General features: G+C 38.0%; 1 protein-coding gene across 3 annotated transcripts in view; it reads right to left on the reverse strand.

Moving 5' to 3' along the window:
* Nucleotides 1-1,247: 1,247 nt before the first annotated feature.
* LOC149321965 (gamma-aminobutyric acid receptor subunit gamma-2) overlaps nucleotides 1,248-22,389 on the reverse strand; it is a 98,987-nt gene continuing 77,845 nt past the window's right edge. For 2 of the 3 annotated variants that reach the window (XM_089532048.1, XM_089532064.1), the window contains exons 7-10: nucleotides 12,152-12,304; nucleotides 7,711-7,916; nucleotides 4,872-4,895; nucleotides 1,248-3,492 (exon numbers count right to left, since the gene is read on the reverse strand). In XM_089532048.1, coding sequence (XP_089388174.1) covers nucleotides 3,217-3,492; nucleotides 4,872-4,895; nucleotides 7,711-7,916; nucleotides 12,152-12,304 — 659 coding nt within the window. In that variant the 3' untranslated portion in view covers nucleotides 1,248-3,216. The remainder of the gene's footprint in view (nucleotides 3,493-4,871; nucleotides 4,896-7,710; nucleotides 7,917-12,151; nucleotides 12,305-22,389) is intronic. The other variant, XM_089532056.1, reaches the window with a different exon arrangement.

The raw sequence follows: 22,389 nt of genomic DNA on the forward strand, positions 1-22,389 counted from the left end.
CCACACGCCTTGGAATTTCCAGTTAAAGGATTCCAGTTAAAAGACCTGTTGACCTCAGCATCCACTGGAAAATGAGTATCTTGCCTTGCTGAATGACTGCAGATTGTGTTTGTTTTTGCTTGACAACTGGAAAAAAAACCTATCAAACTCCAACTTTTTGTCATGTACAGTATATCTGAGGGCACATCTCCATTGACAGGAAAATCCAGTTTACCTTTGGGTTGCCCCACTCCAAGTGACCACAGGTTTGTCTACACTCACTGATGTGAGTTCAGAAGAATTGTGTATACAGTTCTCCCTTTTGAATATCAGATTTTCTGCTCACAACTAGAAACAATCCACACTTTTTTTCTCTGGATCAAAGTCCTGAGGTGATGAAAGTCCTGGATTTGGCCCCAAACTGTCATTTGGACAGCTAAATGTGAAGACTAGGTGAGATAGTTTTATTTAGCCCTTGTAGATGTGCCCTTAGTCTCTGTTGAGCTATAATGTGTATTAGGTTAGCTCAAATCAGAAGGCTCTGGAAATTAAGGTAACCAGACAAATCTTCCTCCAGAAACTCTAGAGGTGAACATAGGACTACTTTTCTCATACACAGAATGGCTTTATTAGGGACCTTGGATTTCCTGAAATGTTCAGGCTGTTCTGATTCTAGAACATATAAAGTTCCCTATCTGTATAAACAAATTGTCTAATTCTATTTTTACACACTGCTGTTTTAAATAAACTTCTGTAAAAGTGTTGTGACCCACCAATGGGACAAATTAACATCACATAGTATTTCTTTCTTTCATAACATCACACAGTCAGCTATTCGTTTTTGAGACATTAGTCTCTCAGGAATTAGAAAAAATAGAAAATACAGCTCCATATCCTTGGAACATGAACTACATGGAACAACAATATTTTGGGGGAACTGTCTTTAGATTCATTGATTCATCCATTGTTATCAAAGAAGCGGACAAAAGATGCACTGTCATACTTTTGGACAGTGTTAAATTATAAAAATAAGATACTTGAGGAGCTTTGATACAGGTCAGCACACAGACTATGTAAGGATAATCCCATAGTGAACCTTATTAAAATCACACAATGTGGTGTTCAGAGAGAAGTTCTTTAACCAAGAGATTTTTTAAAAAGCCATTTGAAATTTAGATGTATCAGTGTGAATGTATACACGCACACACATGCACGCATGCATGCACATACATACATTATATATCTCAGGCACAAAAACAACTGTAAGCTTGAGTGCAGCAATTTTATTGGAAAAAAAATCTATGGGTATGTGCATTTCCTTCATTAAAATACATTAAGGAGCAGTTGATGATCAGGACATATTTATACCTTTCTATACATATTTATTTCCAAAACTATACAGACATTGGAAAACTGTCCTTAAGTCTCTGTATTGGCTATCATTAATATCATTAATTCTGTAATGATAATGATAATATACATATAGATTATTCCTCCTTCCCAGTTGCAAACCTACTTGAGACGAACTGGTGTTCTCAGTTTGTGACTGTAAAAAAGTCAGTCATTATTTACATGTGCTTAAGTTTGCATAACTCAGCATTGCACAGATGTTTGAAAACCAATAGCCAGTTAAATGAAATTTAAGATTCACTCAACTGGGACTTGTTCTCTTAAAGCACACATACTATGCAGGTATTGTTTATTAACAAAGACAATCCTCCTCTTTCGTTTTCAGTTGTTCTTTTGTTTCAAAATGTTTGCTACGTTATGCGCTAGCTACTGATAGACTCTACATAATAATCAAGAGACCTGGGGGCAGAGAGAGAAAGAGAGAGATTTAAAATGGAGCACTAACATCATCACACATATGTATGGTAAACACCAGGTCTATATAGTGGCACAAATGAAAATGTCCCAACTTCTGCCTGGAGAACAAATGTATTTGTGAAAAGCAAACAAAGCAAGAACAATATTCAGTTCTGGTTCATTCAGATGGATCGTGCATCTCAGCAAAAGTATTCTAGATACAAATGATCATCATTCATTGTGAGGAAGGATCCATTAACTGCAAACAAATGCTTCAAAAGACCACAGCCAATCTTGCAGTATATAACAATTGTAGGTTTAGTTGTCATGGAAAGTGAGGAATAAAACAGCAGCTAACAGCTTGAGCTAATCTACAGACTAAAGTATTATTTATATTGGCCTTACTGATTTGTACTATGAAATGGGTAGTATTTTAGTCAACATCTTAAGGCTTGTCTACCTTCTTATGGAAAAAACTGTTTGTCCACATCTTCCATGCATGGTGGTGATGGTCTTTCTGCTTCAAAAAGAGGATGATTTTTTATCAGTAATGAAAGACAATAATATGGTACCTTTGCTCCATTTATTTTGCCCCTGACCCCCACCCCCAGTCTTCATGCACTAAACCCAAGCACTACCAGGTAGTGGAATATTTACAACATTTGTACATGTGCTCTTAAGGAGTCCACCCAAACACTCAATTTTTATTCAGGTGCAAAGAAAAACTCCTTTCCCCTTAGACTAGTTACATTGGTCTGAATGGAGAGATGACTCTTCCAAAAAGAAAAGCCCACAAAAGTATCACGTATTTATAATCAATGATAACAAACTATACAGTATTTATTTATTTTTTACTTTCTTCATTGTAACTGCTGACTATTTATAGCTAAAATGGTAATACTCTGAGAACTTGTGAGGGTCCTCTCCCCACTGCCCCTCACACATTCAGTGATGGATTTCTAATGGATGCTTGGTTTGGTCTGTATCAAATTCCTTAAAATATAGCATGGGAGCATTCAAACCACAATACTTTTTACAGTAGTCCAACAAATGTAATGGATAATATTTACTGGATTATGGCACTAAAGAATTCAAACCACTGTGATAAAGCTGTTCTAAGTTCCATGAAGCTCTGGTGCTTAATGGAGCTTAAATGAGCAAGGGTTGACTGACTCCCACCCATCCATCCACCCCTATCCCCACAGTTCAGGGAATGCTCTGTGTGTGTGTAAATAGTGGAGCACAAGCAGCATACTCCCTGAAACTGAAGAGAAGGTGGTGGATCCTTCTTGCAGGAACATCCATGTGTTCGTCAAAGTCCCCATGTTCACTACAGCCACTAAATCATGGCATTGGAGTGGAGTCATACAGGAAACCATTTAATACATTTTGAAGAATAAGGCTTGTGTCATCAATTTCCTTTCTGCTTGTTTAAAGGTAAAGGTAGGACACCCAGTAGACCAAGTTAAACAAACAGAAGGCAGTAGGAAAGAATATGCGGGCGTAAGAGTCCATTTTGGCAATGCGGATGTGTATCCTCCCATGCCGCCATGCTCCTGTTCTGCAATCTTCAAAGCAGCAGAAAAAACTTGCACAGTCCTTGCCGTCGAGACATTCGTACCCATATTCTTCATCCCGTTCTTGGAGGTGTGTGGCATTGTTCATTTGGATAGTAGCTGACCTTGGACGGATATCAATTGTAGGTGCCTAGGACAAATGAGTGGTGAGAAGGAGGGGAAATGGAAAAAGTGAGTGTTTTGCATTTCCTTACCATGTTCTCTTTCAACTAGTGCTACATCTGTGAAAATGTGCTATTTTGCATAATGTAGGGTTCCTACATTCTTAAGGATATTAATGAGGATGTTAACAAAGACTCTTCATTTGAGCTTAATCAGAACAATATGCAGTGCTTGTGCTCTGAATTCACATTTTATCAAATTAGCAATTTAGTAGGGTTTAATTTCAAATAGGAACACAGCCTAAAATACATTTGTTCTTGCTAGCTGCTAAATGACTGCCTGATATAGGGAGGCAATCATAATTTTTATTCCTTTAACACTTTTTTAAAAAGTTAATAGACACTTTATATTTCTACGTAGGTGGGGATCTAAAATTGGTAAAGAGAAAAGGGGTGATATTAGGCACATTACTTGAATGGAAGTTAGGTGGTTATCATGGTCTCTGATAGTAAGCATTTCTGATAACATGCAACTGTGGGTTAACTGTTCCTCAGCAAAATACTTTGTAATGCCAACATAGTGCATAGCTTCTGTATATGTATAATCATTGCAATAATGGTTTACTGACAAGCACTTCTGATCCTTTGATGGACATGCTGCATGAAGCAGCAGCTGGCACTTGAATAATAAAGACATATTCTTAAGATGAAGGCTGCAGATGAAAACATGATTAAAATTAGCTCAAATAATCATTTTAATTATTCATTAATTTGTTCTTTTTAAAACCCAGAACAAGATACCTTCATTTCTGAATGACGGATATTTGAAGTTGTTATACAGCTTCAAGTAGATAAACAGCTACCTTTATTGACCACTTTGGATAGTGTGTTTGAAGAGCTAGTGACAACATTAAATGTAAGCACTTTATACCCTTTCAAAACTCCAACAGTTTGCATAAGAATAATATTGAGATCACCCAAATGGTATTTGTTTCATACAGATCTTTGATAGATATGTAGTTTGCATGTCTTCACATGAAATCATTAACAGTCAAAACTGAGTTCTAAAAGGGTTTATTGTGGATTCTCAGCTGGTAGCACTGAATTGGATCCCATGGATAAACTAAAAAAGAGAGCAGACAGATGCTTGGGTTTACTACTAGGCTCTCTTCATTCATGCGATCCAAACATGTTAAATCCTTTGAACTTATTGTAAGTTCAAAATAGTAGTGAATTGGTGTTTAGGCTGCTGAATCTACAACGTGGTAATTTCTAAATATGAGCCATTCTACTTCTCTCCAAGGCTGCTCCAAGTAGAATGCAGAAATATCTAAAAGCTTTTATTGAAGCTCTAATTGTTCAATTCAGCAGTTACATGCAGTGGATTTCTATACCAAAAATAGTATACCTTGAATGAAAACATCCGAAGAAGCTTTGATTTTGTAGACAGAAAAAAGAGAATCAGAATTTTTAAATTAAAGAAAGGAAGAAGGGGTAGGGAGAAGGAGACAAAAGCAGCATAAATTAAAGACACTTTTCTAGACTACATCAAATTTTGAGGGAGAAAATTTTGAGGGAGAAAAAGAAATAGAAAAAAGATTTAAGATAGAATTTTGAATATGAACTTGAATTTTAAAATGGTTACTATGTAAAGAAGAATCTAAGATACAAATTGTGAAATTCCAATTTAAAACATGTTACAACAAAGGATCTTATGATTTAAATGATTTCCAGATTTAGATCAAGCATACTGTTGGCCAGACATTAAAATATTATCAGTCTGGTGGCTCTTCCTCTACTAGGGAGAAAGAACCAGTAATCCTGAAGAGGCATCATTTTAAGTCTTCTATAATATACTCCACGATCCATATTTTCTTCTATGCTCTGCCACCAATGACTCACAAGAAAGTGAAAGGAACTCTGTTTATGTAAAGCATTTACATACCACCTTTCATCAATGATTTCAAGGCAGTTTATCAAAGGTAAAACAAGAAGAACTGAAATAAATCCTAAAAATAAACAGAAGATTTAAAAATCCTACACAGTTAAAGCTGCAATTATATAGTTCATTGGAAGGGCATCTCAAGGGACAAGGGACACAGAGCTTCTCCCACTCCATTAACAGCAAGGATATTCATGGACAGAGGAAGAGGTTTACCTTCTCAGCTCCACTGTTGGTGCTATGACACTTGAAATTGCAAAATGGGTATATGCTGGAGGGGGTGCTTTGAATATAGTGGATGCAAAGATATTCTATTTTCCCAACAACTCCTCAAAATGGATAAAAATTATACCAGCTCTGAGGGTAGTGTATTTTTTTCTCCTTCCAACTAGTTGAGAGAAAGAAAATTGTGAGGAGGTGCTTCAAAGACGGGGGGAACCCATATAAAAATCACTCCCACACTCTCTGCTGGTGTGAGTCTGTTTGGGCCTGGGATTTGACATATCCTCACCCAGGATTGCCCTGTAAAAATTCTGAATTTAAGCCCTGTAAAAGAGTTTTAAATATCTAAGAATTTAAAAGTAATGCCTAGATGAACAAAAATAATTTTTAAAAAACCCAGCACTGTTGGAGCCCAGAAATGTCTTTGGGGCAGCTTAGATATATTTAGATCAACATTTGTTGTTTATTTTCTGAACCTGTTCTGACCAAGCAAACTGGCTTTGTAAATGGAAACACCAAACTCCCTCTGGGCATTATTAACTGACTAATAGAGGGGCTATTAAAATATTGTAAAAAAACAAAAACTAGACAAATCTCCCTTGTCCCTTATCCAAAATGCTAGGGACCAGCGTTTTGGATTTCAATTTTTTATATATATATTTAAATATTTGAATATACGCAACACAATATCTTGGAGATGGAATCAAGTCTGACTATACATTCGTTTATGTTTTGTATACACCTTTATAAACATAGTCTGAAGGTAATTTCATACAAAATATTTTTAAATAATTTTGTGCATGAAACAAAGTCTATGGACACTGAACCTACAGAAATCAAAGGTGTCACTTACTGGAGGCCCTCAGGTACTCCCAACCTCTGCCACCACACTTAAATGGTAAAGGGCAGAAAAAAGACAGAAGGAGAAAGTTCAGTCAAGGAAAAGAAAAGGGGGAGTGATAAATGGGGAGAAGAGACTCACAAGAGGAGACATTTCATCTTACAAGATTTAAATTAACAACTTCCATGCCTTCCAATACATTTTCTATTCTTAGTAGTTAATGTTGTACTTCTAAGATTCAAGGTCTCCCTCAGCTTTGAGAGAGAGTTCACCCATTTGATGCAATATCATTCCCTTCAGCTTTCAATATAAGTAGAGGGGGTCAGCAAACCTCATGAAGAAAGTGGATCCCATTGTATGGAAACCACAAGAGACAAAAAAAGAGAAAAATCTAGTAAGATGTTCTTGATAGAATGGAGTACTTGGTTAGAAGAAGCTGTTGGTAACACAACCTAGCTGATGGCTCCTGATGTGCCCCACTCCATCCTGGATATGGCTTAAATTGGGGTTGTTAGAGTAATTATTGTGCAGTTGTGCTCATGTCTTACACTACTATTTCCATCCAACCAGAACTATTTTGTACATCAAGATAGGCCTCAAACGGATGGGTCAAAAGGAATCTCCAGAGGCTGTGCCTGCTCTGATTATTGCAGAACCATGACAACTGCATGTGCCCAGCCCCAATCTGGACTGCCATTGCAGTCCTGAGCTAGCCACCAAAAAGGAGCAGATTTTGTCTGCTCCTTTTTGGCCCTGCTCTTCCAGGTTGTAGAATATTCAGCACACTTTCCAGCCACATATGAAGCATGTAAATGTCATGCCCTCAATGTAGCCCGGAAGTGGATCTTTTGGATCATAGTTTCCCAAACTCTTATCCTCCAGCTTCAGCTCCCAGAATTTCACACTTATTGCCAAGCTGGCTGGGTTTCTGGGAATAGAAGTCCCAAATACCTGGAAGACCAATGTTGGGAACCACTGCTGTATACTATTAAAGCATATAAAAGATCCCTCATCATCCGTTCTATTTCTTGGATGCTCTTGTGGGGTTTGACTCTTAAAGCATGCCCTGTTTGGAGCTGATAAGAACATAAACAGGTCCTTGTCACTAATTCTATGATTCTATACTTCCTTTCTCAGGGCTGGTCTTCAAGCAAACTTTCTTGCCTCTAGCATAGCTACAAAACGATTCCTGTCCAGAAAACAAAACAGTGTCATTAGACTGTAATGTAACAAAATACATACAGGGTTTTTCTTCTTTTTGTCTTTGTCTTTGCTTGGCTTCCGGTTACTGACAAAATAATGAAGAGTCCCATACTCCACCAATGCAGAAAAAACAAAAATGAAGCACACCGATACAAAGAGATCCATTGCTGTCACATAAGAAACCTTGGGGAGAGATTTGCGAGCGATTGTGCTGAGAGTGGTCATTGTCAGGACAGTTGTGATTCCTTTGGAGAGGGAAATGTTTAAAAAATGCATTAGTTCTTAAGGTGACTTACTTACAGTGTAACATGACAAAAAGTTGACACACCCTTAAATGAAGACACACGATGCAACAAATAAGCTGATCCCAGAGGTCACACTTTTAGTAAATAAATTAAATTGTCTGTGACAGAATAATCAGTTAGCTGACAGCCTCTCTCTTTTCTCAGTGTAAGGCTCTGTCAGAAGTTGCATATGTTTTTGTCCTGCCATAATAAGTGGGTTATGTAGTCATTGAATATATGGTAGTAATAGCAGAAGGGTGAACTGATTCACAGGTGTTGAGATAATACAGGAAAGGAAGCAAACTTTCTCAAGGTCATTTATTAGAAAATGCCTGGCTCCAACAACAAATGAAAGTTGTGATGTGACAAAACAAAGAGAAATGTGCTTATTAATTTCTACAAATAGGAAGTAAACCAGTCTGAGAATTCAAATTCTGTATAATTAGGCAGTTTTAATATTTGATGGTCAGTACTGAAAATGAAAGTCACAAGACTGGATCTATAGTTTCTTAATAAAGTTTCTGAGTTTTTACTCAGAAACTACTTTTACTACCGAGCCTGAGTTTCTACACTTTGGTGGGGTACAGATGGCAGAAAAGGGGTGATCCACAGCTGCCCCTTTTCTTGCCAGGTTGGAGGCAGGGCAGCCTCACCAGCAGCCCCTGCGGCTCCAACCTGGCACTTTTCCAGGCCACGAAGAAGCAGCAAAAATGCTCCATGGACACCCTGACAGGCGCAACCAGAGGAGAAAGGCCCCTTTCTCCCTGGCTTCGTTCCCGCAGCAATCTAGTTGCCGTGGGAATGAGCCACCCTCCCAGAAGGAGCTCTTTTTTGGAGCTCCTTCTCATGCTGCAAATAGGGCGTCCAAAGCACCCTCCAGCGGCACGATGCCATCAGGCATTTGGATGTGGCGCGTACATGATGGCATCATTGCACACTGCGTAAGGACATCGTCATGCCAAGATGGCGCCCTCCATACGTAGTAGGGCCGGGGAGCATGTGTTTGTTGTGTGCTCCCCAGCCCTACTTTTGGCCCCAGCACAGCGCTTTCGCACCATCTGTACTGGGCCTTTAGTATTCTGCTGGATTTGATAGGCTCCTTCCTTACCAAGGTGAAAACATGGAGGCAATATCACTTCCACCTGCCATGCAAAGGTGATCCACAACATGGACATTACTTGTTCAAAGCAACTGTTAATGTGTTGCATTTTCACTAATGAGGGGCTTTCACTTTGCATTCAAATATTAATGGGCACTATTAGCAAAACACACACACAAACACACAGAGGATAATAAATAGCAATCTGTTGTGTTTTAATCTGTTGCTGTTCTTTGTCTCAATCCATGGGGATTATTATTATTATTATTATTATTATTATTATTATTAGGGGAGGATTATTATTATTGGGGATGGAGAACAGAATATGCATCACAACCAGCCACCATCCTCCTCATAAGTCTTCTTTCCCATTTTTAACTACAAGAAAGCAGTCCATAGGGAACATGCTGTTCCTCCAGCTGCTTCTGCTCTGCCAGAGGACTGCTAGCAATCTGGGATGTCCCCACCTATTATTAGTAGGGCTGTATTCAAAGTGTAAGAATTTGCCTCCACCAGAATCCTCTTGAAACCTTCAGGCTAAGTGGGTTAATAGTGGGTATTAAGTTAGTATGGCTGCACATACCTGGGATAGTTTTAGCACAGTTGGCCTTGCTCTCCTTTTATGTTGTGGTCTGACCTGTATTTTTATGTATTCCTGTATTTTTATGAAACCTTTCTATTTTATATGGTTTTAAGCTATATGTAATATTTCTATTTTATATGGTTTATGTTATAGCATGTTTCACTGGGTCTACTGACTGTAAATAAAGATTGATTCTGGAATCTTCTGTCTTTGAGGTAAATTACACCTCCTTCCCTGAATTTCTTTAGTTTTCCTAGTAATCAGCCATCTTCACTCTCATCCTGCCCTTGCCTATTGCATATGAGATTCACCAGATAGGCAACATGTGTTGAGCACATGCATCACTGACCTTAAGAAATGCATAGATTACAATTAGAGGTTGGACTTCTGTAATGTGCTCTACATGGGGCTACCCTTGTGCCAAGTTCAGAAACTTCAACTTGTACAAAATATGGCAGCCAGGTTAATTACAGGTTCTCGTCATAACGATCACATAACACCGGTTTTGAAATCCTTTCACTGGCTACCAATTAGTTTCCGGGCAAGGTACAAGGTGTTGGTGATTACCTTTAAAGCCCTACATGGCTTGGGTCCAGAATACTTAAGGGATCGCCTTCTTCCGTACTGTCCTTCCCGCACTCTAAGGTCCTCAGGGAAGTATCTACTTCAGCCAATAAAATCTAGGCTAACTTCAGTCACCCAGAGGGCCTTTTCCATCACAGCTCCGAAGCTATGGAATGACCTGCTGAAGGAGATCTGTGACATTTCTACTCTTACAGCCTTTAAGAAAGCTCTTAAGATGGATCTCTTCTGGCAGACCTTCCCTACCTAGTTCCTCTCCCCATTTACTGTGACTTACATCACTCTGTCCACCAATTCTTCTCTTAAATTAATGAGAAGAATTAAATTAAAATTAATGAAATTATATTCTTGCCTCAAGAAGAAGAGCCCCCCCTCTGCCCCAACTGTCATCATCAGACCTGGGAGGCAGTGAAAAAGACAGACCCAATTTCCATCAGGTGTAACTGTGAATTTACTGTAACTAACGTTGCTCTCTTTCATTTTATTTTATTTTATTTATTTTTTGTATTTTATTTTATTTTATTCTCTATATTTTTATTGTTGTAACCCACCCGGATTCTTTGTGATTGGGCGGGCTATAAATTATTATTATTATTATTATTATTATTATTATTATTATTATTATTATAGCTCAAAATAACTGAAAAATAGATCTAACAAAACCCCAAACTGCCAACATTTTATTTTCTTATATAGTTTACAAAATACACAGTACACCTCTTCCCCCACATATCATAACAAGGTTTTTCAGGAAAGACACTGTACAATTGTAAAAATCAGGTAACAAATCTAAGCCTGATTAATTCCAGAGGGCAGGGAATATGTGTTAAACTGCTGGAGATCATTTTTCAGTTGTAAATAAATAAGTTCATAACCTGATCTGCTTCAAAATCAGAACTGGCCATCCTCAAACTATCCTGTCATATGCTACCATTGAAATGTTTTCTGTCTTACCCAATGTCTCCCTCATATATGCATCCAAAGTGCAAGGATGTTCATATCAGTCTCTGTTGTTTAGTTCTAGATTAACAGTCTGCTTCCTAATGAGGATTTCTTGTTTCTGAGGACTGTGTGAATTATAACAATCCAAATGACTAGGGTTAGAAATAGTTTTGTTTATACGCTGTGAAATATTTCTGGAATTCCAGTGAAATGCATAAGCATGAATGTCAGAGCTTCTGGTCAAGGTGAGTGATACATCATAATAATGCCCTTGAGGTTTGAAATTGCTGCTTCTCTTTCCAAACCTCCCCAAGCATTTACAAATATTGATTAACTGAGCTTTCAAATAGTATATTTCACTTAAAATCTATGTGTGAACACTGAACCATGTAAACATCTTATTCAAGTCTGCCCTGATGTACAAGAAGTGTCACAATACTGTAAATGGCAAGGTTTATAACACACAGGACTAGATTTACATGCAGTAGTATCTGGACTAAAAGAGCTGAATTTTCCATTTTAGCTGACGATAAGATGGTAGTACATTAATGGCTCTGGTCAAGTGCCAAACGCAGGTTGCATTTTAACACCAGGGAACTACTGGATTCATAAGCACTATGAGTAACTCCATTTCATGACTGGTGAACCCTGACATTTTAATTGACTGCAGCATGGTGGTAAAATGTAGCCATCTTGAATGCTTATTTAAATAACAGTAAGATAGGTATGTCAAATAAGTAGATTGATAGTAAGTAGCTACTAGGATACTACTGTTCTGTAGCCAGTGCCTAAATAGGGTCAATATACAGAACTGTTTGGAATTTTTTTTCCATCAAAGTTTCCACAGGGAGATCTTAATGGCAAAATGTTTCTAAACAACCCTCTGATTTATGATATTCTATATTGGTGTACATAGAAAATGGCCACAGACCAGTGCAAATGTAAGAGTACTTTAGGAAAATTAATAGATAAGAGAGAACACTAACTTACCCAAAGATGTTCTGGCTGGAACAGCGTCCTTATTAATCCAGAAAGAGACCCAGGACAGCACTACAATGAGTGTGCAGGGAATGTAAGTCTGAATGGTGAAGTAACCCATCCTCCGGCTTAGGTCAAAGTAGACTGCCATGACGACATAATCTCCTGCAAAATGTATTTTATACGCAGTCATATTTTATGTTTTAGTTACTTTACTATAGTTGTTGAAATTCCAGGATTTTCAAGCCCTGTGAGTTTGAGAGAATTTACTCCTTCTGTCTAGCACTAGGAGCTTGTCTTTTTAAATTCTGTCCTGCTCCACTAGACCTTTGCTCCTTCCAGCTGGACTAGTCAGCTAATTGGCAATTGCACATGAACACCCTCTTGATTGGTATGAATATATGCACAATGAATGGCCGGTTAACTGCAATGGGCCAAGATAAGTGGGATTCAATTAACCTTGTGTCCACCACAAGCTAGAAATGAACAACAGCATGGATTATCCCATATCTAACTAGCTCTTGTTAAATTTCTCCATAGACCTCCTATCCTTCAGTGTCAGATTAATGATCTAACTGGTCTAATTCGGTATAGCAGTAATTGTTTTTGTTTACTCTACTTCCAGTAGATTCTGCAAGATTGCTGTTCGTTGCACAGAAATTCTGTTTGTGTTGTTAATCATAGATGAAAGATATTGATAGCACAAAGTCATTCTCATGCCCAACAGACTTTTTATTACAACCTGCTGGAAATAAGTGTTTAATGCAGTTGACTCAACAAATACCACAAGCTGTACCAGAGTTCCCACTGCTAGCTGAGGGACTCGACAGACTACTCTGAAGGGGTGGCATGATGCTGCTTCTTTTCTAGCCGGATCAGGGCAGTGATCCAGCCTTTCCAGGGCACAAAAAGGAGCTGCAAAAGCAGCTCCTTTTTGCACCCTGAAAAAGGCACCATAGCAGCATTGCCACAGCTTGGTGGCACTCTTTTGGTACTGCGTTGTATGGATATAGCACCGGAAGACCACCATGACACCGTGCACCATGTGGAGTCGTGCCCAGCATCATGGCACCCTGGGGGCAGAGTGAAGGCATGCATCATCAGGACGCAATGCCCTAACTCCACCCCCAGGCCGGCTTTAATGGCCAGTCTGAAGTGGACCTGAGTAACATTTAGTGATCATATATTTGTGCATTAATTATCCATTGATAGGACAAAAGATCAAAGTATATTCTTCTGAATGTAAGACTAGGATTTCTAGACTCTAGAATCTGAATCCCTACTCAGCCATGAAGACTACTGGATGACCATGGGCAAATCATATTCTCTCAGTCCAGAGGAAAGGAATGGGAAACCCTCTCTGAATAAATCTTGCAAATAAAACCTTATTGCCCAAAATCAGAGTTGACTTGAAGACACATAACAACAAACATGAAGTCCATTCAAGATCCAGAAATGTTAGTGGCTAGCAGCTTAACTAATTAAAAGCAGGTTAGTGGCTAGCAGGTTAACAATTAAAGAACAATTTTTAAAAAGTCTTTTTTGCTTCTTTTCATTGTATTTCCTCTCACTTTAGTCTCTGATGATCTAAATGTACACATCACATACCACAGGATTCAGTTATTTACAAGTGACCACAATAATTCATACAGAACCATTCACAATGGTGTGCCAGAAAGTGAATCCACACAATCACAGTGTTTTGTTGATAGGGAAAAAGTATTCAAAAGCATGCATACATTAAAAAAATGTTTAGAAGTAGCTTTAAAATTGCATTAAAAATACAAAGAAATAAATTGTACATTCAGGGGGGAGAGGGGGCAGCAGAACCATACACATGGCTATCCAGGGGAAGAAAGAGGGATGTTTTATATAACCAGCCATCCCAGTGATATTCTGCTTCCTTTTGCCACAGAAAGGAACCAGTGAACATAGAGTTAACATTCTTTAATTCAAATGTTAAGTAAAAAAAAATGAGGTGAGAGTTGGCTTTGTAGAACTAAAAGTAGTGTTTTTTGAGTGGTAATGAAGCTATGGGGCTCTACAGACCGCGCCAGATCAGGGCCATGGCAACCTCATGCCATGACCAAGATCCGACCTTTTGAGAGGGCAAAAATGACCCACAAAAAGCAGTTCCTTTTTGCCTGCTCAAAAGGGTGTCATAGATGCGGTGGAGTGGCTATATAGCACCCCTTTGGCACTGAATCATCTGGATTCAGTGCCAGAGGCACGCCATGATACCAGATGGAAGTAGTGGTGTAAGTCATGACCACAACTGCACAATAATGGACAATATCCACATTTAGATTTGTTCATTGTATGTCACTGCCATGATTTTTATATCATTTTATTGATTTTCAAATGTTCTGCCTTACTGTTCTCCTAATATACTGTAACCAAAGAACTATTAATTGTGGTGTGGTGGTCATGTGTCTGTCTGGAGAGATAGAGTATGGTCTAGATGCACAGAAAGGTAGCCATTCCTAGGAGAGCTATCTTGCCTTCAAGAAATATAACTAAGGAACTTAAGGATCCAATGGAATTCCTTTTTGCTGTCAGGAAGTGAATGGCAACTGAAGGGAGAGACGTTGATGGACATTTCTACTTCCCTGATATGCTTATTGTACTTCAGTGATCCACAAACTCTGGTCCTCCATGTGTTTTGGTCTTCAGCTCCCAGAATTCTCAGGCATCTTGGTCAAAGTTCTGTAATTCTGGGAGCTGAAGTCCAAAATGCTTGGAAAATCAGAGTTTGGGAATCACTGCTCTACCTGAACAAAGTTATATCTGCAGTGGAATATACCAGAGAGTTTGATATTCTACACACAGAACATGAAAATAACAGTTGAGGGCAAAAAGCTAAAGCCTCTCTATGGATGCATCCACATTGAAGAGCTCTGCTCTGGTGCCACAACAAAATACCATTCCCATAATTCCATAGCATTTAGCCATAGTAGTTAAAGTGGTGTCAGACCAGATTATTTCTGTGGTGTGCATACAGCCTACCTCTCACATCATAGTGATTATCTATATCCACATACACACCCAATGTCTACATTTTGCATTTTTTTTATTTTTTTTATTTGTTGTAAGAGATCAGAGTGACCAGATATCATAAAGGAGGGCAATGTAGGACATTCAATAAAAATCTAGCACATTACCAAATAAAAGCTAAAACACTAATATAAATACATATAAATTCATTACATGTGTTTTATTTACAGTTATATCATATATCACTGTATTTTCTTATGTATTCAACCATATTTTTCTGATGAATTATCTTCATTAAAATGCCTTGTTGTCTTGCAATACACTTATAGAACTCTGAGGAAAGCAAGTGCTTAAAATTGCATTTTACTATCAACAAACCATTGACTGACTCTACATTTGAATTATCACTTCTTTTGTAGTTTTCCATTTGGTCCCTCATGCCTCTTGCTTCTCCCTCAACCCAAATAGCATACTTTTGCCTCTCCACTTCCTCTTAGGACTTTGTGTCTGCTTCAACAACCCGGATCCTCCTTTCTTTTCCACACCTCTGTCAGAAAACACACACACATAAATGCAACCACCCCATAGATAGTGACTGTCTTTCCCTTCCCCTCTCCCCATACAGTGAAATCATGCCACTGAAGTTAGTGTCTCCACAACATGCAACCTTTCCAACTCTTCCACTTTTCCTTTGGCTGTCTGATGCAGGCAAAGGTTTTTCTGTAGTCTTTATGGGATATTGTTGCAAGCTAAACATTTTTGTTATGTTTATTGCTTGGTGAAAACTCACAAGCCCTTTGCAGCAGTGGCAGCAGTAATAAATCTGTTGAGATACCTTTTGCTTGCCTGCTGAGGCACCAGATGACACAAAAACAAATTTTATACCTTAAAATAGAGGACATTTTGGAATTCATAGAATCGTGGAGTTGGTAGAGACCACAAGGGCCATCCAGTCCAACCCCCTGCCATACGGGAACTCTCAATCAAAGCATACCCAAGAGATAGCCATCCAGCCTCTATTTAAAGACTTCCAAGGAGGGAGACTTCACCACACTCCGAGGGAGTGTGTTCCACTGTCAAACAGCCCTTACTGTCAGGAAGTTCCTCTTGGACCCCAGGACAGAAGGTTGAAATGTAGGACATGTCCAGAAAAGGGAGGACCTTTGGTCACTTTGAAAGGGATCAGTCTCAAAAGTCAATTTTTCAAGGAATGGCAGAGCATATGTAGTAAATAACACTAACTAGAAACAATTAAGATAGGTGAAATAGATTCCTATAGCAGAATAGATCCAAGAGGCCGAAGGCTCTCACAATACTAAAGAGATGATGTGGAAAAACATACAGTTTATTGTCATATACCACTGTCTACTTAACTATATCAGAGGATATTCTAGGTTAGGATTTGGGAGCACTAGGTTCCGGTTTCCACTGAGACATTCACTAGGTGACCTTGGGCTAGTCATACACTCTCACAGCATGAGATGCCTCATGGATTTGTTGCAAAGAATAGAGAAGTTATATATACTAGCTTGAACTCATTGGAGGAAAGATAGAATATAAATTTAACAGGGGGAAAATAATGATCAAGATCCATTGTGTACCATACATTTTTGCATGCAAGGGTTACATGTTAATTGTGTTGCACAACCCTTGCATGTGGGCATGCATATTCAAATGTGCAACCAAATGCAGTACATGCATCTGTATGTTCAATGGGGCCATGTGTAAAACTCTGCTTCTGCAACCTTGAAGTGTATATAGACATTCTGCTCTAGATAATTATGCCCAGCTGTTTCTGTGTGGGAATTTATGTATGTGTAAGTTGCCATCAGGATCTCTGCTATTATTTAAAACATGAGGAAGTCTTAGAGCTTCTTCTATCAGTTCCCTGAACTCCTCTTTGCATCCAAGGAAAAGAAATTGCACTGGCTGCTACCAGAAGCTCCCACCATCTAAAGGAGGCTGGACAAAAAGTATTGATGGCTAGGCAAAGCAAAGGAAAGGAGAGTAGAAACAAAATGTAGCCTTGAATGTGGCATTGTTACAAAGCAATGACTGCCTCCTTCCAACATTGTAAGGTGTAGTGTAGCTGTTAGAAGTTTCTGGGCATCAGTACCTCTTTTCTAAAACTTCACCATTAAGAGAGAACCTACTGAAATGGACTAATCAATTTTGCTTATTCCATAACAAATGAGTGTTTGTTGTTATTTACCATCAAGACAGCTCTGACTTATGGTGAACATTTAAATAAGAAATTCTAAAGATGAAAATAATACTTCAAAATATTCCAGAAAAATGGTTAAACATGTTTTCAAATGTTGAGGAACCCCTTCAAAAATGAAAATGAGAATTTACCAAATAAAGACCTTATATTAATTTTGGTCTGTGCTACAAGGATGTAGATAGTCAAAATATGAAAATCACTGGAGAATCTTTTGATACAGAATTGATTAAACAGAATGTGGGTGATAGCTTAAAATAAGGTTGGAGAGAGTTAAAATAAAAGAGAATTTATTCAAGGCAATATAGAAACCATTTATTAGTTACACATTTCAGAGTAATACCAGATTCAAACCAGCTTTAAATAAGGTGAGATTTTGGATAAATGACCAATGGAAGATAGGAAAAATATTAATGAAAAGAGATAATTAAACAGAGGTCATTTTTTTTCATTAAAAGTATTGACAAAGTAGTGTTTGTACAAAGGTATGACTGGGGGTGGAGAGGGATAATGGATGAAATAAAATGAAGTTTTTAGATCATGACTTTTTGTTGTATAATGTTAAAAAGATGGGTTAAGAAACCCTGATGAGAAAAATCCCAGACTGACAAGAATCTGCAGTTTATAGGATTTATTCTGCCCAAAATTCATAAGTAGCTGTTTTGCATGGAAAGCAGTTTTTCTGTGTTGAAAATAAACTTTGTACACAGAAATATTACTTCCTACCCAGAAACTGTTTTAATTACGGATATATTATACACCAAATTCTCAGGTGTTTGATTTGTATAGAAAACATTTTCTGTGCAGTGCAGAAAATGCTATTTCTTGCACAGAAAATGTTGTTTTTTCAGTGCAAAACAGGTATGTACAAGGTCTGAGCAAAGTAAGTCTCACATTGTGAATAGCCTTAAAAAACTGTATGGTTTTTGAAGATTTTCTTGCAGCAGGAAGAAAGTTCCCAAAATTCTCCTCCTTTGAGAACAAATGTACTGAAAAATTATATCCCAGTAAGATACCACTGAGATCCCAGGGCATCAACAGCTTTGCTCAGGTCTTGCAAACTGAGGGCCATGGCTTCCTTAATTGAATCCATCAGTCTGTACTGATGGTACTGTAGTATTCCTCTTTTTGTACTATCTTCCACTTTTCTGAGAATTTTCCACTGAGTCATACAATCTCATAATGACCTAAAGAATTACACCCCCAGTTTAATCATATTGTCTTCTAGACAGAATTGAGGTAGGAACTATTCATTTGTCATTTTGCCTGTCCCTGATATCTGTAAAATTCTCCTTCAGCACCACATTTCAAATTAGTTGATGCTGTTGCTGTTAGCTTTCTTCTCTGTTCAGCTTTTACAACCACATGTAAAAATCAGAAATAATATGCCATGGTTGATTCTGACTTTGGTATTTAGTGATATAACTTTACATTTGAGGATCTTGTCTAGTTCTGCAATAGTTGCCTTTCCAGGTGTTCTGGTTTCTTGATCACAGTTCCCATTTTAATGACTGAAGTAAGCTAAGGAGAATCTTTAACTCTTTCTATATAGTCATCACCCACTTTTTAAAGTTATGTAAATAATCTATGGTCATTATTTTTTGTTCTCTTAACACTTAGTTGTAGCCCTGATTTGTACTTTCAACCTAATCTTCTATCAGTAATTATTTTATGTGTGTGCTAGCTCCAGAAAGATGATCCTCCATAAAGTTTATTTTGCTAAATATGTACAAACTTAAAAGTGTAAACTGAAAATCCAGTTCAGCGGATTCTCTTCAAAGCAACTGGAGTATGGATGAGACATTGTCATGAGTTAGGAGCTCTCCTTGCATGTTTCAATAATAAATGGTGCCAGAATACCAGATGGATAAAGAAATACATGATATGGTGTGGGGTCATCATATATGACCAAAAATTGGCTCAGTTTTCCATGTGGGCTATCCATTGATTCGTAAGGCCTGATAAAATGTTTAACAGTGGAATAAACATGGGTCACTGTTTAAATGAGAGCCAGTCAGCACAATTTTGTTGGTACAGTTAACAGTAATCAGACAGCATGGAGGAACCCCAATATACACCAGCTTTCTTAACAAACAATTGCTATTTAGAGGGAGAGAAAACATGGATAATTTAACATGTGGACATCCTGTTTAAACCCAGATTCAGTTGACAAAACAGCAGTGAAGCAAAATATTCTTTAGAAAGATCTTATCATGGCTATAAGATAAGTTAATATCCCTTGGCCTTTGCATCATTGGGTCTTGTAGCATCCATTAAGAATCTCAACCAATACCTTAGCAAATGATACACACTCATCATTTGAATTGTCTGTGAACCTCTTGCTTACAAGGCAGCTAATACTTCTGAAACTCCACAGGTAGCAAGTTGTGTACAATGTGTTTGTTATGTAAGGAGAAAAGCTGTCCACAATTAATACAGGCACTGTGAGGCATTGTGGGCTACATCTGTGTGCTTTCTCTTCCTTTCAAGCATCTACGTCTCAGCTACAATTAGAATTTCCTTACATAATGAAATGAAACACTGTTATGTCTCTGACAACATTTGCATCAGAGTTCATTTATGTAAGATTCTCTGTGGGATTCAGCTACTCACATGCTTGCTTTTCCATTCTGTTCTGAAGCCACTGTATTCTGTGACTAACATGATGTGTGTATTGATGCATTGTTTGACTGAGAGGCAACATGATCAAATGCATTGAATTCAGAGGAAGAAAAATGCCTGGATATGAGTATATGCATCATAGCATTGTGTGGTCACAGAATCATGCGTCAAACTCATGCCAAAGCCAATGGGAGTGGGAAAACTTTGCATTAAGAATGTGGTGCTTGGTGTTTTCAAAATCTCTTTGCTAAAATGATATCTCCATTTCCAAATGTAATAAGATTTGTACTACCTGAGTATATGTAAGCATTTAAAGATTTAACTAGCAGTATTCTTCTAACTCCATCATATTTTAATTAATTAACAATGTATGTTTGTGCCATTCATAATAAGAATAATTGTGGTTTCTTTTTAAATTAGATTGCACCTTTTCCAGAGTAAATTACAACTTGCCTCTAACCATTTTTGATAAAGTAACCTGTTTTTAGATACCTCCAGTTAAATTGCAACCTTTTGCCTGTTATTAATAAATGCAATAGAATCACTCTAGTTCACTAGCTGTTTAAAAGCCCAGGAGCTGTATGACTTTTTTGAGGATTCATGAATTTTCAAATGATCACCAAGCATTTTAAGATAGTGAAGTTTCAGCTTCCTTGTACATAAGAGGGACTGATCCCAGGAATTGAATTCATTGGTGTAGGCCACTTTCCTTAGCTATCAGCATGCATCCTGGCATGGAATGATTATAGATGTTTATCACACTATACTCTTATAGTGCTACTATTCCACTTTGACTCCTCTAGCTGCCTCCTGTTGCATTCTGGGATTGGCAGTTTTAAGGAGGGGTATTCAGAATTCTCAGGCAGAGAAATTCTCTGCCTGAGAATTCTAAATATCCCTCCTTAAAACTGCAAATCCCAGAATGCAACAGGAGGCAGCTAGAGGAGTCAAAGTGGAATAGTAGCACTATAAGAGTATAGTGTGATAAACACCTATGGCACTCTGGAACATGAGCACTGAAATGTATACAAACCAGTGGTGTATTCAAGTATTTTTCTTCAAGTCAAATCTCAAGTCAACTTTTAACAGAAAAAGGGGTGTAGGGAATGTTTTCGGAGAACAGCAAGTGCATTAAACAATGTGTTTGAGGCAGGGCTTGAGGTCTGCTTGGTAGCCTGTCTCCACTGCTCACTGGAGGACACTGGAGGAGCCTTTTAAAGTTTTTCAAATCTTTCTGCGTATTGCCTAACACATTTGCTGCTCCCCTCTGAGAAACATGTCTGGCATTCTAAGGACAGATCTTGCCTGCTGCTCAAAGTGAATGATGCCAGCAAGTTGATCACTAAAAATATACAAGTACCAAATCAAGTCAGTGCATTATGTACTGCCTAGTTGAGTCCAAGTTGAGTCACTGAAGTGACTTCAGTCAGACTGGGGTCGGAGTCAACTCGAGTCTATATCACTGATACATATCCACTAAATTCTAGGGGCCCAAACAGACAGGCCAAAATAAAGCTGCTTCGGGTCACTTTGGAAGTGTACTGTTTAAATTATGCATGCATCCTAAGAGTCTGGAAAGCATGTCAAAACCATGCTTCAGTACTAAGGACTGGAACACAGCTTTGGTGCAGCTTGTGGCCTCTTGCGTGTGTCATTTAAACAGCATACCTCCAAAGTGACCTGAAGCAGCTTTATTTTGGCCTGTCTGTTTGGGCCCTTAGAGTCCAAATGTGATCTCTGTGTTCATTTATATATCCATCTGTCATGTGTGTGTGAGCGAGTGTCTGTGTGGTTTATTTTTACACCCATTTAATTCAGAAAGGCTTATAAAACAGCATTGACTGCTATGTAAATTTTTACTTCTTTGACAAAAAACTTTCCATAATACAGGCAAGTGGGACATAATTAAAAATAAATGAGACTTTTTCACTTAACAAAAACAGAACAGTGTCTGCCTGGGGATTAACACAGAGATGTCAGGGAGATGTCAGGATTAGCATTGATGTGAAAAAAAGTTTTGATGTCACAGACAGATCTATCTCTGAATCTAAAATTGTGCAGCACTGTGTAAATAATCTACAAATGAAAATGCATCCACTCCCTTTCCTTTAATTTTCTCTCCAATAAACTTCCACTAGAGATGAAAGCAATATTTTTCTTCTTTTCCTGAGCTGTTCAGGCTGGCTGAAAGATTTAGTTTCCAATTAACCTCCTGAGTCCACTATTGCACCAATAACTTTCAGGGAAATTGCTTTGCAGTTGTGAAATAGGTGAGATTATAGTAGAATAACACTACCAGTTTACGGAATATGTAATACAAAAATCCCTCATAACTTTCAAAAACAAACAAACAAACAAAAAGCTGAAATTCTAACTATTTCTATGCTATTTCAAAGTTTAGGTCCCTGTAGAC

Source organism: Sceloporus occidentalis, unplaced genomic scaffold (genome assembly GCF_023333645.1).
Source record: "Sceloporus occidentalis isolate IW3139 unplaced genomic scaffold, rSceOcc1.0.p SCAF_1, whole genome shotgun sequence".
NCBI classification, from domain to species: domain Eukaryota; kingdom Metazoa; phylum Chordata; class Lepidosauria; order Squamata; family Phrynosomatidae; genus Sceloporus; species Sceloporus occidentalis.